Source organism: Salvelinus alpinus, chromosome 2 (assembly GCF_045679555.1).
Source record: "Salvelinus alpinus chromosome 2, SLU_Salpinus.1, whole genome shotgun sequence".
NCBI lineage: Eukaryota > Metazoa > Chordata > Actinopteri > Salmoniformes > Salmonidae > Salvelinus > Salvelinus alpinus.
Window position 1 is genome coordinate 128569988 of NC_092087.1, and position 12489 is coordinate 128582476.

Genomic DNA, 12489 nt, shown 5'->3' on the forward strand with positions numbered 1-12489 from the left:
ATACATACATACATACATACATACATACATACATACATACATACATACATATATATGTACGTGTGTGTGTGTGTATATATATATATATATATATGTGTGTGTGTAGGTTACAAAAAGTTCCCCATAAAACAATCCCCTAAACAGGTTACGTAAGTGCCCTTTTCACCTTGTTTTATTTGTTACTCCCTCTCTCGCTTCCATCCCCACCTCTCACAGAGAACCAACAGAGAGCTAGGTACCACTGCTGTCCACTGTACTCATCCCCATCATTCTCTTCTCACTCTAGCAAAAGAACGATTGTGTGTCGTTAGCCTAGAAATATTTTTTCAAAAGCCAGACATTTAGGCGAAACGCTGCTCCAACTCTGAAATCTCTCTCTGTCCCTCTAGCGGCAGCCTACCTCCTGGTCTCCCTGATTCCCAGCAACTCGTTCCGGCAGATGTTCCGCTCCACGCGTTCCCTCCACATCCCCACGCGGGACCTGCCCCTGTCCCCCGACACCACCGTGGTGCTCCACCAGGTACGGTTACACGCTGCACTCTTTCCTCCCTGTGTTTTTATCAGTGTTAGGTTCTACTCGAGGTACAGTCGGATACTGAGAAAAGCTCAAATCAGATTTATTCACCCAACTGGATGCTTCAGCTAAATAGCGTAACATGCAAGCGTGGCCGGCCTGCTCGTTAGGCAGGATTAGGCGTCCGCCTATGGCGCCAGATTGATTGAGGGCGGCATTTTCTGATCTAAACTGACCAAGGCGCACCAACAAAAATACATAAAACCTCACGTAATTCTGGGCAAAAACAATGACAATTTCTTTCAACCAGTGGCATATGGGCTCTTTAGGTGAGCGCTGATGCCGCCCTGTGATGAGCAGTGCCCACTTTGTCAAAGACGGGGGCGTGAAATATTTCACTTGTCCGTTCCCAGCGCGCTTCTCCAGGGTACTTTTGCTGAGATGCGGCGCTCCACCAACGTTCCGTCAAAAAGAAAATCTAACATAAATCATGTAGCAGATATAGTAGAAAGAGTATGTGGCCTTTTCTGTAGCCAACAGGCCGGAGGTCAAACGTACGACAATGTATTAAGACTGACACTTTTTACATCACGCAGGTTTCTCTGATCAAACGAAATGGCGCCCAATCAACAAAAAAATGCGCTGTCACATTAACAAACAACATATCCTAAAAACAGGACAGGTCAAAGTAAAATGGACGATATAGAATCTACAATCACAACTGTTGTCCAGGAGTTTCTCACCCTTTGTCATGATCAGTGGTTTCAAGTTTGTATCTGTGTATTTTTGACAAGTTGATCATAGTGAAAAAATCTAATATTTCTGCATTACGTGTTGATTCTACCCTGATGAAGACAGCTTGTCTGTTGAAACGTTGGACATTAAATTATTGCATCTGAGCTCCTAGAGTGTGCGGCTCTCCTTGAATTTTGTTTATATTACGTGTTGTGCAAACACATTGCAAATAGGCTCATGATAACTCCTGATGAAGTTGGGTAGCTGATATTCGGAGCTTAAATAGCCAAATTGATTAGTCACAGGAATCAGGACCAATAAAGCCAATGCAACGGCCTGTTTTACAAATGGTGGGCCTACCAGGTGTATGGGCATTCATAAAATTCCATGGCTGGTCGACATGGTAGGCTGCACCCCAGTAAGCACCAGCCAAGGTCCTTTTTTTGTGTCTCGCCTAGGGCGGCTGAGAGGCAAGGACCGGGCCCTGCATGCAAGTTACACAAGCATATATTTATTTAAATTTATTTAAACAATTAGTCTCTGTTGCTGGGCGGAAACTAGGTCTGTGCCTCTTTGTTACTGTCCAGAACCTTTGTGGGCCGCTGTGTCTGTGTGAGAGAGAAAGCTGCAGTTAGTGTCATTGGGGCACCTCTGGCCCCCCTCACAGATGTTTCCTCCCTCTTCAACTATTGTCCTCTCCTTGCCCTTGTTCCTCAGAAACTAACTTCGCTCAACAGCAAGCCAACTGTTGCTCTTTTGCCTACTTCCTTAGAATCTTAATATACAGCACTAACAGTGTCTGACCTGAGACCTACACGTTCTGTACTTCCCCTTGTTGCTACAATAACACACACGCTCCAACAACCAAATCCATAACAAGATTACTACTGCTAATGAACTTATTATACAATTATAATGGGCTCAAGTCAAATGGTTTCCATCATTAGCGACGTTTCGACTAATCAGGTCTTGGCAATAATATCCATTTGCTGGTAATTTTTTATCACCTGTTCAGATATCTTCTAGTTTCTTCTAGTAGAGATGTTTTATTGAAACTGGGAGAAGTGGATATACTTTACAACCTGTAAAGGAGACTTACATAAAAAATGTATTGACAAGATAACAACGATTAGATTGAAGTGTACGTGTTTCACAGGGACTGTTTTGTAGTTATGTTTATTTTGTATGAAAACGAAAAAATACTGAAAAATATCTAGAATCTTTCCCTTTGCTCTTGTACCAGGTGTACAACCTGCTTCTGGGCCTGCTGGGTCGGGCCAAGCTCTACGTGGACGCGGCGGTGCATGGGACCACCAAGCTGGTGCAGTACTTCAGCTTCATGACCTACTGTCTCATCTCCAAGACGGAGAAGCTCATGTTCTCCGGTTACTTCATGGACCTGTGGAACCTCTTCCAGGTGAGGGAGGGGTGGGGGGGTGTAGAAAGGGCTTTGTCTTCTTTGGGAAGAATTGAGTGGGCTAAATGAGACTGGGATTAGATTAGTCATTTAGAAGTTAGTCTCTTTGTGCATTCACTGCACTATACTAGAATGACCAAACGCCTGTATTTAGTTAATCTCAAGACATGAAAATGAAGTCTGTTAGTTTCATTTAGATTTGTTTGGTTCCTTTTTCTCTTCCTCTGTGGTGTGTTCACCTGTACACACATTGAATAATAACTCTAGTGATAGTAATGAAATAATTGAGTTGCAGTAAGTGAACTTCTCTGATCTTTCTCCATGTTTCCCCCCCGTCCCCCCGTCTCTCAGCCCAAGCTGTCTGAACCAGCCATCGCCACTAACCACAACAAGCAGGCCCTGCTCTCCTTCTGGTACAACGTGTGTATGGAGTGTCCCGAGAACGTCCGTCTGGTCGTCCAGAACCCCGTGGTCACTAAGAACATCGCCTTCAACTACATCCTGGCTGACCACGATGACCAGGAGGTAGAAATAATACATTTTAGCTGCAAAGCCCCTAATTATTATTATTTTTTTTAAATATTAACAAAATGAATCGAGCAGAGTCAACAATGTCCTAGCTATAGAAACGGTACCACTTGGTCAACCGTTGGGAAGCATAACGCTAAATTGGGCAAAGGTGAAGCCTATCTTAACCATGTTTACCAAGTTGCATGATTCTAGCGCAAAAATGTGATGCGTTATGTGTAGTGCATGTTTACCACAGCGCCTCCGAGGCCTAACGCTACCATGGCACTGCCATATCCTACTGTCCTTTCCAACTGAAGGTTTACCAAATTACACGCCCCTACGTCCAACAGTTCAAAAGTTAGAACCTTCAGTGCAAGAAGCGCCTTCAACTGGCAAGAGAGCGGCGATCTCTGAAACTTTTCCTGAGCAATTTATCCAGGAACACGTTGGAAATGTACAAGATGTTACTAGCAAAAACACAACAGCCATAGAATGAAGGTAGGCCAGTCGCTAGAGGTGAGTCTGAAAGCCTGCTTGAAATGATTTCCCAACAGGTGGTGCTGTTCAACCGGGGAATGCTGCCTGCGTACTACGGCATCCTGAGGATGTGCTGCGAGCAGTCGCCCGCCTTCACTCGCCAGCTGGCCTCGCACCAGAACATCCAGTGGGCCTTCAAGAACCTGACGCCGCACGCCAGCCAGTACCCAGGGGTGGGTGGTCCGGCTGACTGACTGACTCTGTCCCTTTGTGTATAATGGGAAGATGACCTGATTTGACTGGGTGCTGGTGTGTGTTGACTGTTCGTGTGACTGTCCGTCTGTCTTTTTTTCTCTCTTACTGCGTCTTATGCCTCTGTTATACTGCCTGTGTCCATGACCCCTCAGGCGATTCATTAGTGCCTTGTCCACTATCATCCTCTAAGCACTTCATGAGGAAATCAGAGGGCTAGGCCTCTTGAGATGTTTCTAGGTGGTCTCTCTGACTCCTGTATGAGGTTGATTTGTCTCTGTTGCCTCTCTGACCACTGTCTGGTGTGTCTGTGTGTTGGTCCCCCTGCAGGCGGTGGAGGAGCTGTTCAACCTGATGCAGCTGTTTGTGGCCCAGCGGTCGGACATGAGGGAGGAGGAGCTGGAGGACGTCAAGCAGTTTAAGAAGACCACCATCAGCTGCTACCTCCGCTGCTTGGACGGACGCTCCTGCTGGACCACACTCATCAGGTAACACAGAGAGGGGAACACACACACACACAGGGAAAGGGGCTCACACACACAGAGAGGGGATCACACACACACGCACACACACACACACACACACACACACACACACACACACACACACACACACACACAGAGGGAGGGGGACACTCTCACTTGCCACCAGGATCATGTTCATAAGGCACCATGTTGAAGAAAATGGACTGAAACAGGGACTACCTGGAATGGTCCAATAGGACACAATAATTTGTTGCAAAACGTTTTAAAACATTTTCCTTTGCATGCCCTAAAACACGGCCCAGATACGAAGCATCTGCAGAGTTTAAAAAAAAATATGAACACGCGGCAACTTAACCAGAGAAATGTCTGATGCTTTTTAGAGAATCATATGGGCACTGTCTTACTTTTGAGATGAAAGCACTGTGAAATACAGTATATGTCCATGATATAGTGTAACTGTGTTTTGTGTCCTTCCCCAGTGCCTTCCGTGTGTTGTTGGAGAACGATGAGGACAGACTACTGGTGGTCTTCAACAGAGGACTCATCCTCATGACAGAGGTACGTCAAGACATTCTGCACTGATTATGGTTTTTAGGCTTATGTCGAACCATTTATACATTGCTTCATTTCACTGGCTTGTATATTATAATTTTGAATTGGTTGGTGGCAGTCTCGTGTTGCCACATTTCCAAGTCTTGTTCATCACTCAGCTAGCGGAAATCAAGGTTGGGTTAACGGGTTCAAAATGTAAATAATATTAGCGTTTAATGTAGTTTTATTCTGTATCCAATATAAGACATTTTATATTTTAAGTTCTCAATGTAAAGGGTGCCCATAGAGGTTTATCATGACATCAGCTGTTGCGTAAATCATTACCGGTAATTTGACGTGCCCCTCCCTCCATCCTGCTGTCTTTAACACCCTACACATGATGTTGGTAGTTTGATGAAGTTTCTTCATTGTGAGCTGTATCCTGTAAAATAATATTTTCCTATAAAGTGTAGGAATGTTAATTTCTTAGGCAAAGGGTTAGGCAACAGTTTGTCATTTGATGTGCCCCTCTCGCGCTCCCTCTCTCTCCCTTTCTCTCTGCTTCCTGCAGTCGTTCAACACCCTGCACATGATGTACCACGAGGCCACAGCGTGTCATGTGACGGGGGACCTGGTGGAGCTGCTGTCCATCTTCCTGTCGGTCCTCAAGGCCACGCGGCCCTATCTGCAGCGCAAAGGTCAGCGAAAACACCCTCCCTCCCCCTCTCTGGATGTTGTAACTGTAATGGGTTACAGAGTTCGTCTTTACAGTTAATTCATTCAGCTGTATCCTAAAGATATTTTATTTGAGTTATTTACATATGTAAGAGTAATTGTATTAGAATTCATGTGGCGATTGAGAGAACTATGTACATATTTATGTTGTATTGGATTACGCTATTGACTGCAAGTACCAGAATGCCTTCCGGCAGGAAGTAAAAAATAAAACAAAAAAAGAACGCGCCAGTTATGTGCAAGTGATTATCGTGGCTTTTGCTGGCAACTTTCTTTTTATTGCTTTGTAGAATCTAAAGCGGTAAAATGTATTATTACTAAAGAGAAGCTTTCATCTCACAACCGACGTCCCTCGTCAATTATTTTGAAGATAGTTATTGTATGCTGACTACCTACCTTGTAGCAAAACCTCATTTTCAAGTCAAATGTTCTGTCTCCCATTGACATCAGTCAAATGTTCTCTCAGTCATGAAGTGAAAGTTAGGATTCACCTCCTTGTGAATAAGCCCTGTGTTCTTCTGTCGTAGCCTTTTGTTAACTAGAGCTCAGTGACTTGCCTTTTTTTATTTCGGGACCCTGTAAAGTCTCTGTATAACCTGTGTTGTTCTCCTATAGACGTGAAGCAGGCTCTTATCCAGTGGCAGGAGAGGATCGACTTTGCCCACAAGCTGCTCACCCTCCTCAACTCCTACAGCCCTCCGGAGCTCCGCAACGCCTGCCTGGGTAAGCACACACAAACAGTTTGGGTAATACTTGACCACATTTTCCCCTCTAAACTATTCCACATAGTATACCTGTTGTTGTATGTAATATGAGATGTGATGTCACTAGTAGGTCCTGGTTATTTCTGTCCCCTTCCTCCAGATGTTCTGAAGGAGCTGGTCCTGTTGAGTCCCCATGACTTCCTGCACACTCTGGTGCCCTTCCTGCAGCACAACCACTGCACCTACCACCACAGCAACATCCCCAGTGAGTGCCCCCCTCCAGCTGCTACACTTAAGAGCTTGTCTTATGTACTGACGAAAGTAATGAGGACAAACGCAAGCCATCATGAAAATAATGCCGATGAATAATACTACACAGCATGCTATCCTAATGACCCTGGCTCCGTCTGTAGCCTCCGGTTCTCCAAGTGCATGCCAGAGTACCGGGGGAGTCTTTGACTGTCCTGGCCTCTCCGTGCCTGAGGCAGTCACTCAACTGTCCTACAGATATCTAGGGACAACAAGAAAAACATGTATTTTTTGTCCAGAATCTCCCGTTGACATATATGTTGCTGTAGATTTGCGTAAGACCAGGTAGGATTTGTCTGAATGTGACTCTCTTTTGTACACAGTGTCCTTTGGGCCTTACCTGCCCTGCAGAGAGAACATCAAGCTGATGGGAGGCAAGAACAACGTCCGGCCCCCCAGACCTGAACTCAACATGTGCCTCCTGCCTTCCATGGTGGAGACCAGCAAGGTGTGTGTCTCTGAATAGCACCACTGCTTCGTGTCTCTCGGACAGTTTGTCATTTTCTTAACATAAAGACCGTCTTTGGCACCAAGATCATGTTAAGTTTGATAGAACAGTGGCCTTAGTGCTAAAGAGGATGTTTTATGTTTTGGGGGAAATCTCACCGCAAGTTGTTGTTGTCAGGGAGATTGCTCTCGATGGCTTACCTGGCTAAGTAAAGGTTCATTTAAGATGAAAGACCATCTGTCCTACCTGGTTAAAATCGTGGTTGGATAAGTGGAAACGGTGCCCAAACCGCCGCTGAAGTTCCCTCTGGGGAAAATAGTGGTTTATGTGTGCATGTTTCTTCGCAATTTCAAGCTCAGTTCATTTCATGTGTATATTTGCCCTAGTGTGGTCTTCCTGCTGCCATTGAGAAGGATCATCAACTTCCATGTCTCTCTCTCTCAGGGTAAAGATGAGGTGTATGACCGGATGCTCCTCGACTACTTTCTCTCCTACCACCAGTTCATCCACCTGCTGTGTCGAGTCGCCATCAACTGCGAGAAGTTCACAGAGACCCTTGTCAAACTAAGTGAGTGTGTGTGTGTGGATGCATTTCTAATGTTACTGTATCTAATGACTAAAAAGGCTGTCTGTCTGGTTGTGTGTGTGTATCTGGTGTGTCGCCAATGTGACCATGTCTCTCTGGCTCCAGGTGTCCTGATAGCGTACGAGGGCTTGCCTCTGCACTTGGCCCTCTTCCCCAAGCTGTGGACGGAGCTTTGCCAGTCTCAGGTAAATAACACACACTTTCACACACAATTTCAGAAACCCTTTAACACACTCACTCAAATACAGTCACACACACACAATACTCGGACACATATGCGTACTATTTCTCTCACTTGCATACACACTTAACACACATCCAAATCTACAAACACACATCAAATTATACAAACTCACTGATTGTACGTTGTCACCGACATCTTGCTGTGCTGTTCTGTAGTCGGCCCTGGCTAAGACGTGTGTGAAGCTTCTGTGCGAGGACCCGGCGTTCGGCGAGTACATCAAGTGCATCCTGATGGACGAGAGAACCTTCCTCAACAACAACATGGCCTACTCCTTCCTCACCTGCTTCCTGCACAAGGTAGCCATCTTGGAGCCATCGCTACCATCCGTTTATTTCAACGCCGACAGCCTCTGCTTTAGCCTCTTTTTATAGCGTGTCATTTCATGTATGCATCCAATGTTGACGCCAAACCAAGGTTTCACGCTGGTCTGAGTCCCAGATCTGTTTTGCCGTCTTGTCAACTTCAAAAGGCCGCAAGGATGTTGGCAAGACTGCATAATCTGATCTGGGACTCAGGCTAACCTTGCTACTTTAAATACCATGTTGATGGGCCTTTCGAGTGCATGACCGCAAGTGTGTGTGTGTGTCATCTCTCAGGTCCAGAGCCAGGTGCTGTCAGGCCCCAGCTGCGCCAACCTGATCAGTCTGCTGGTGACCAACCTGCTGAACGAGTACCACAGCCTACAGCCCGAGCTGGCCTCGCACCGCCTGGAGCTGAGCAAGACCAGCGGCCTCCTCAACGCTGTCAGTACCCCTTATTCATGCCCTTATTCACGCCTTATTCACATTCTGTTAATGCACTATTCATGCCTTATTCACGTTCTGTTAGTACACTATTCATGCCTTATTCTAATGCAATTCATGCCCTATTTATATGCTATTCATCCCTTTTTCACGCTCTACTCGGGCCTTATTCATGCTTCCTCGTTAATTCCATAGTTATGCCTTACTAGATTGTCATTCCCTGTTCAAATGCTATTCTCTACTAGATAATCACTTATCCCCCCTCTGTCCCTCTCCCTCCCTCTCTTCAGGACCTGCGAGCGTTGGCGTTGATGTTTTCCATACACACCCCCCAGGCGTTGGACCCGGCTCTGGGTCCGGCCCTGCAGGAGTTGCTGTCCAAGTGTAGCGCCTGTGTGCAGCAACGCAGCGCGCTCGAACAGGAGGCCAAGGACCGCAAGGCCAAAGGTGCGACACATACAGTATACTGTCACAAACTTGAAAAATGGAAACGCATTGATGGTAGTCAATGTGTGGTGTCCCTTTCAGGCTATTGTCACTTAGTAGTGTAAGCAGATAACAGGGTTGGACTATGTGTCATTTAAACCCGTTGGGAATGATGACTTGAAGTTGGAAATGCTAATGGTAGTACTACCTGTACACAGATGTGAAGGTTAATCACCTGAGTTTCTTCTCTGTCTCTCAGCGGAGGAGGAGGGCGCCACCCCAGTGAAGCGCCGGCGGATGAGTAGCGACGACGGCCCCGGGGAAGGAACCAGCGCCGGCACCAGCACCGGGGGTGTGACCGTATCCGGACCCACCTGTGCTGCCGCCTCCTCCCTCCCCCCATGTGTCGAGCTGAAGCCGGAGCACCAGGAGGCACTGACTCCCACCAGCACCTCGGACACAGAGACGCGGGACTCCTCGTCCCTCATCGACCCGGGAACCGAGCACGACCCGCCCTCACCGGATCCTACCGCTGCCACCAGTTGCAGCCAACCCCCTGGGGACGCCTCCCCCAAGGAGGAGAAGATGGAGGCTTCCTCTTCCTCCTCTTCCTCATCATCATCCTCTTCCTCCCTCCCGGAGACGGGAGAGTTGTCGTACGGCGGCAGCGGACAGGGAGGGAAGGAGCCGCAGTCGTCTCAGACTCAGCAGGCAGCCATGGCAGGAGCGGAGGAGGAAGAGAGGAGGGAAGCAACGGCGGCAATGGATGAGACTTGCGGAGGCTCGGCCGCCCTGGCCTCGGAGGACCTGGCCTTCCCATCTGCCCTGGGGCTGGCAGGAGAGGGGCCAGAGGTCCCAGGGTGCAGTAGCCACGCCCCCTCGCAGGCTCTGACGAACTCTGCCCCGCCTCCGGACACCCTGGAAATGCTCTACAGGACAGTGGAGGCCACTATCGCCGTGGTTACAAAACTATTTGGGAAAGGGCCGTGCTCTGCCTCCTCGTGACATCCCCATTATTGCTCTCAGCGCCATGAGCCCTTTTTAAAAATATTTTTTGTCTGTTATTTTTTTTCTCTAAATGAATTATGCTCTTTCGTTTAACACTTTTCTTTCCCTGTTTTCATCCTTTCGTTTGTTGTTTCCCTTTTCTGTGTATGTTGCGTTGGCCTCTGCTGACGTGCTTCTATCAGTTCTTGTGCTCCGGTATGTCACGCGATCACTCCTCCCCAGCTTCAATGACAGAAGAAGGCTCCAGACAGCATGCTCCCAAATGACTATAAACATGCACAGCCGCCAATCCATTGGACGAAAGAGATCAATGGATCGGCAAAAATAATATTTTTTTTTTAACCTATTTCAGAGTTCTTTTTGAAGTGACTTATTTGTTTGAGGTTGCTGTAACGGGGAAAGGTTTACAGGAATTTTAGTCTCTTCTGTATGCAATTTAATTTTATTGCATTTTTACTCTGTATAAAATGGTGTCCTCTGTGCCAGTTTTGTACTTTATGAAAGAGGCAAAAGTTGCCTTGCTTTTTTTCTGTGGTTAATATCCAAACTAAGTTTACCTGTACATTAAAAAAGAACCACAAGAAACTTGATTCTGTAAAGAATCTTCTCTAGTTGTTGCCTGGCGGTGTATATGAAAACTATATATACATATATATATATATTTATATATATTTATATATATATATATATATATATATATATATATATATATATATATATATATATATAATGGTGCTTTATTTGACACGATATCTGTGGGTGAAATAAAGCAGACTTGGTGTAACAGTTGGAGCTTTATTTTATTTACTGAAAATACATTCCATAATCTATTGTCATTCTTGCTTCTTCTGGTTGTTTTGTTTCTTTTTTTATTTATTTCAATATAGGATAAATTAATAAAAATTGTAATATGAATAATTATGAACTGAAAACCACAATGAGCTATGATCATTTTTCTCCTATAGCGTCCTCGCACATCCTGGATTAAATCTGATTGATTTAGCATTGTGATTGATTTATTGTTTTAAGGATCCCCCGTACAGCCTTCACCGTGGTCGTAAGGTTTACCAGAATGTTTCCGGACTTATTCCGCCTCACGTTACACTGCTGTGAAGAACCACAATCATTTTAATTGAACCTTGTCTTTATCAAATCAAATGTATCCCATTTAGATGGAGTATGTTTTCAAGAGAAACCTGGTCCTTAGGCTGCAGCAGTTTTGAGAGAAGTCTTTGGGTGGACTGTGACACTAATGGCCGCTATTATCAGCTCTGCTCTTGTTTTTTTTTTACTCCGTCTGCTTTTGCTTTATACCTTAACAATCTAACATATGGTGTAAGTCCTTCACAACCCAATGATCAGTGTTTTGAAACAGATACGGTCTTGAAACTGTCCTTGATAGGAGGACAAGCGGGGTACTCTACGTTACCCAATCCTGGTCTTGAGAGACCAGTGTGGTGTGTGATGGTATTTTTATCGTAACCATCCTCTCTGTAAAAATGTTGTATTGATTTGTTACAGGGGTACTGAAGACAACTTTACACAGGGACCCTTCAGGCAGGTGTGTAACTTACGGGGGGGGGGGGGGTTATTAGAAACACATCAATTTGAACCCCCCATTAATATGCCATGATTAGTTTGATTTCCTTCTGTAAAGCGCCAAGCAGCTACTGTCTTTCTGGCTTTGCACCACAGAATCAGTTCCTCATTTTATGATCTAATCCCCCACTGCAAAATATGCTTTTGGACCGGCCCATGGTAAGCGCAGCACTGCGCACAATGCAGTATATAGGCTACACTCGAATGTTCCAAAATGTTATTGGATCCGTTTCAAAAAGTGCACAAGTACGTCAGTGGTTCTGTGACTGATATTAACATTTAGAAAGAGGGGAGATCTAAAGATGCAACAGCTAGCATGGGTTGCTAATATGACTAGGATTGTCTTGGGCTGCTGGGAAATGAAATGAAGTTGATAGAAACCCAGTAGAACATGCTAGAAATGCTGCTTTCAATGGTAAAAGGAACTGTTTATAAAAATCCCTCAACATTTCATGGTCTGATTTTCGCTAGGCTACTGTGGAACAAGTTAAGACATGCCTCAAAATGACTTAAAACCTCCAGGTTTTAAACCATTATGTTTTAGTTTTAAAATGCTGATTGCCTCCGTTCAGTTTTCAAGGTGGTTGACGTGTGTGGTGCGCAATAGGCACTGGCCTTTCTCGCAGCTCTTGTGACAATTTTGATCTGAACTAACCGTGCCTTGAGTATGTTAACTGAACAAGCCTTTACGTTCATGTTAATTATCTTAAATTATATTTGTCAAACGTCACTGCCTTTAAGCCTATTTATGTAATTAAACGTTTGG

At 45.4% G+C, this 12489-nt stretch overlaps 1 protein-coding gene and 1 non-coding gene across 8 annotated transcripts in view; both read left to right on the forward strand.

The window, feature by feature from the left end:
- LOC139568736 (ubiquitin carboxyl-terminal hydrolase 34-like) overlaps positions 1–11127 on the forward strand; it is a 61877-nt gene extending 50750 nt beyond the window's left edge. For all 7 annotated transcript variants that reach the window (XM_071390773.1, XM_071390774.1, XM_071390776.1 and 4 more), the window contains exons 63-78: positions 390–520; positions 2493–2666; positions 3018–3191; positions 3731–3886; positions 4236–4393; positions 4870–4948; positions 5493–5619; positions 6272–6379; positions 6521–6625; positions 6993–7117; positions 7562–7685; positions 7809–7888; positions 8103–8243; positions 8544–8690; positions 8981–9137; positions 9376–11127. In XM_071390773.1, the coding sequence (XP_071246874.1) occupies positions 390–520; positions 2493–2666; positions 3018–3191; positions 3731–3886; positions 4236–4393; positions 4870–4948; positions 5493–5619; positions 6272–6379; positions 6521–6625; positions 6993–7117; positions 7562–7685; positions 7809–7888; positions 8103–8243; positions 8544–8690; positions 8981–9137; positions 9376–10121 (2732 nt within the window). In that variant the 3' untranslated portion in view covers positions 10122–11127. The remainder of the gene's footprint in view (positions 1–389; positions 521–2492; positions 2667–3017; positions 3192–3730; positions 3887–4235; positions 4394–4869; positions 4949–5492; positions 5620–6271; positions 6380–6520; positions 6626–6992; positions 7118–7561; positions 7686–7808; positions 7889–8102; positions 8244–8543; positions 8691–8980; positions 9138–9375) is intronic.
- On the forward strand, positions 6737–6869 carry LOC139569009 (small nucleolar RNA SNORA44). The gene has a single exon (XR_011673845.1). It is a non-coding gene; the product is annotated as a small nucleolar RNA SNORA44 (small nucleolar RNA).
- Positions 11128–12489: the final 1362 nt, after the last annotated feature.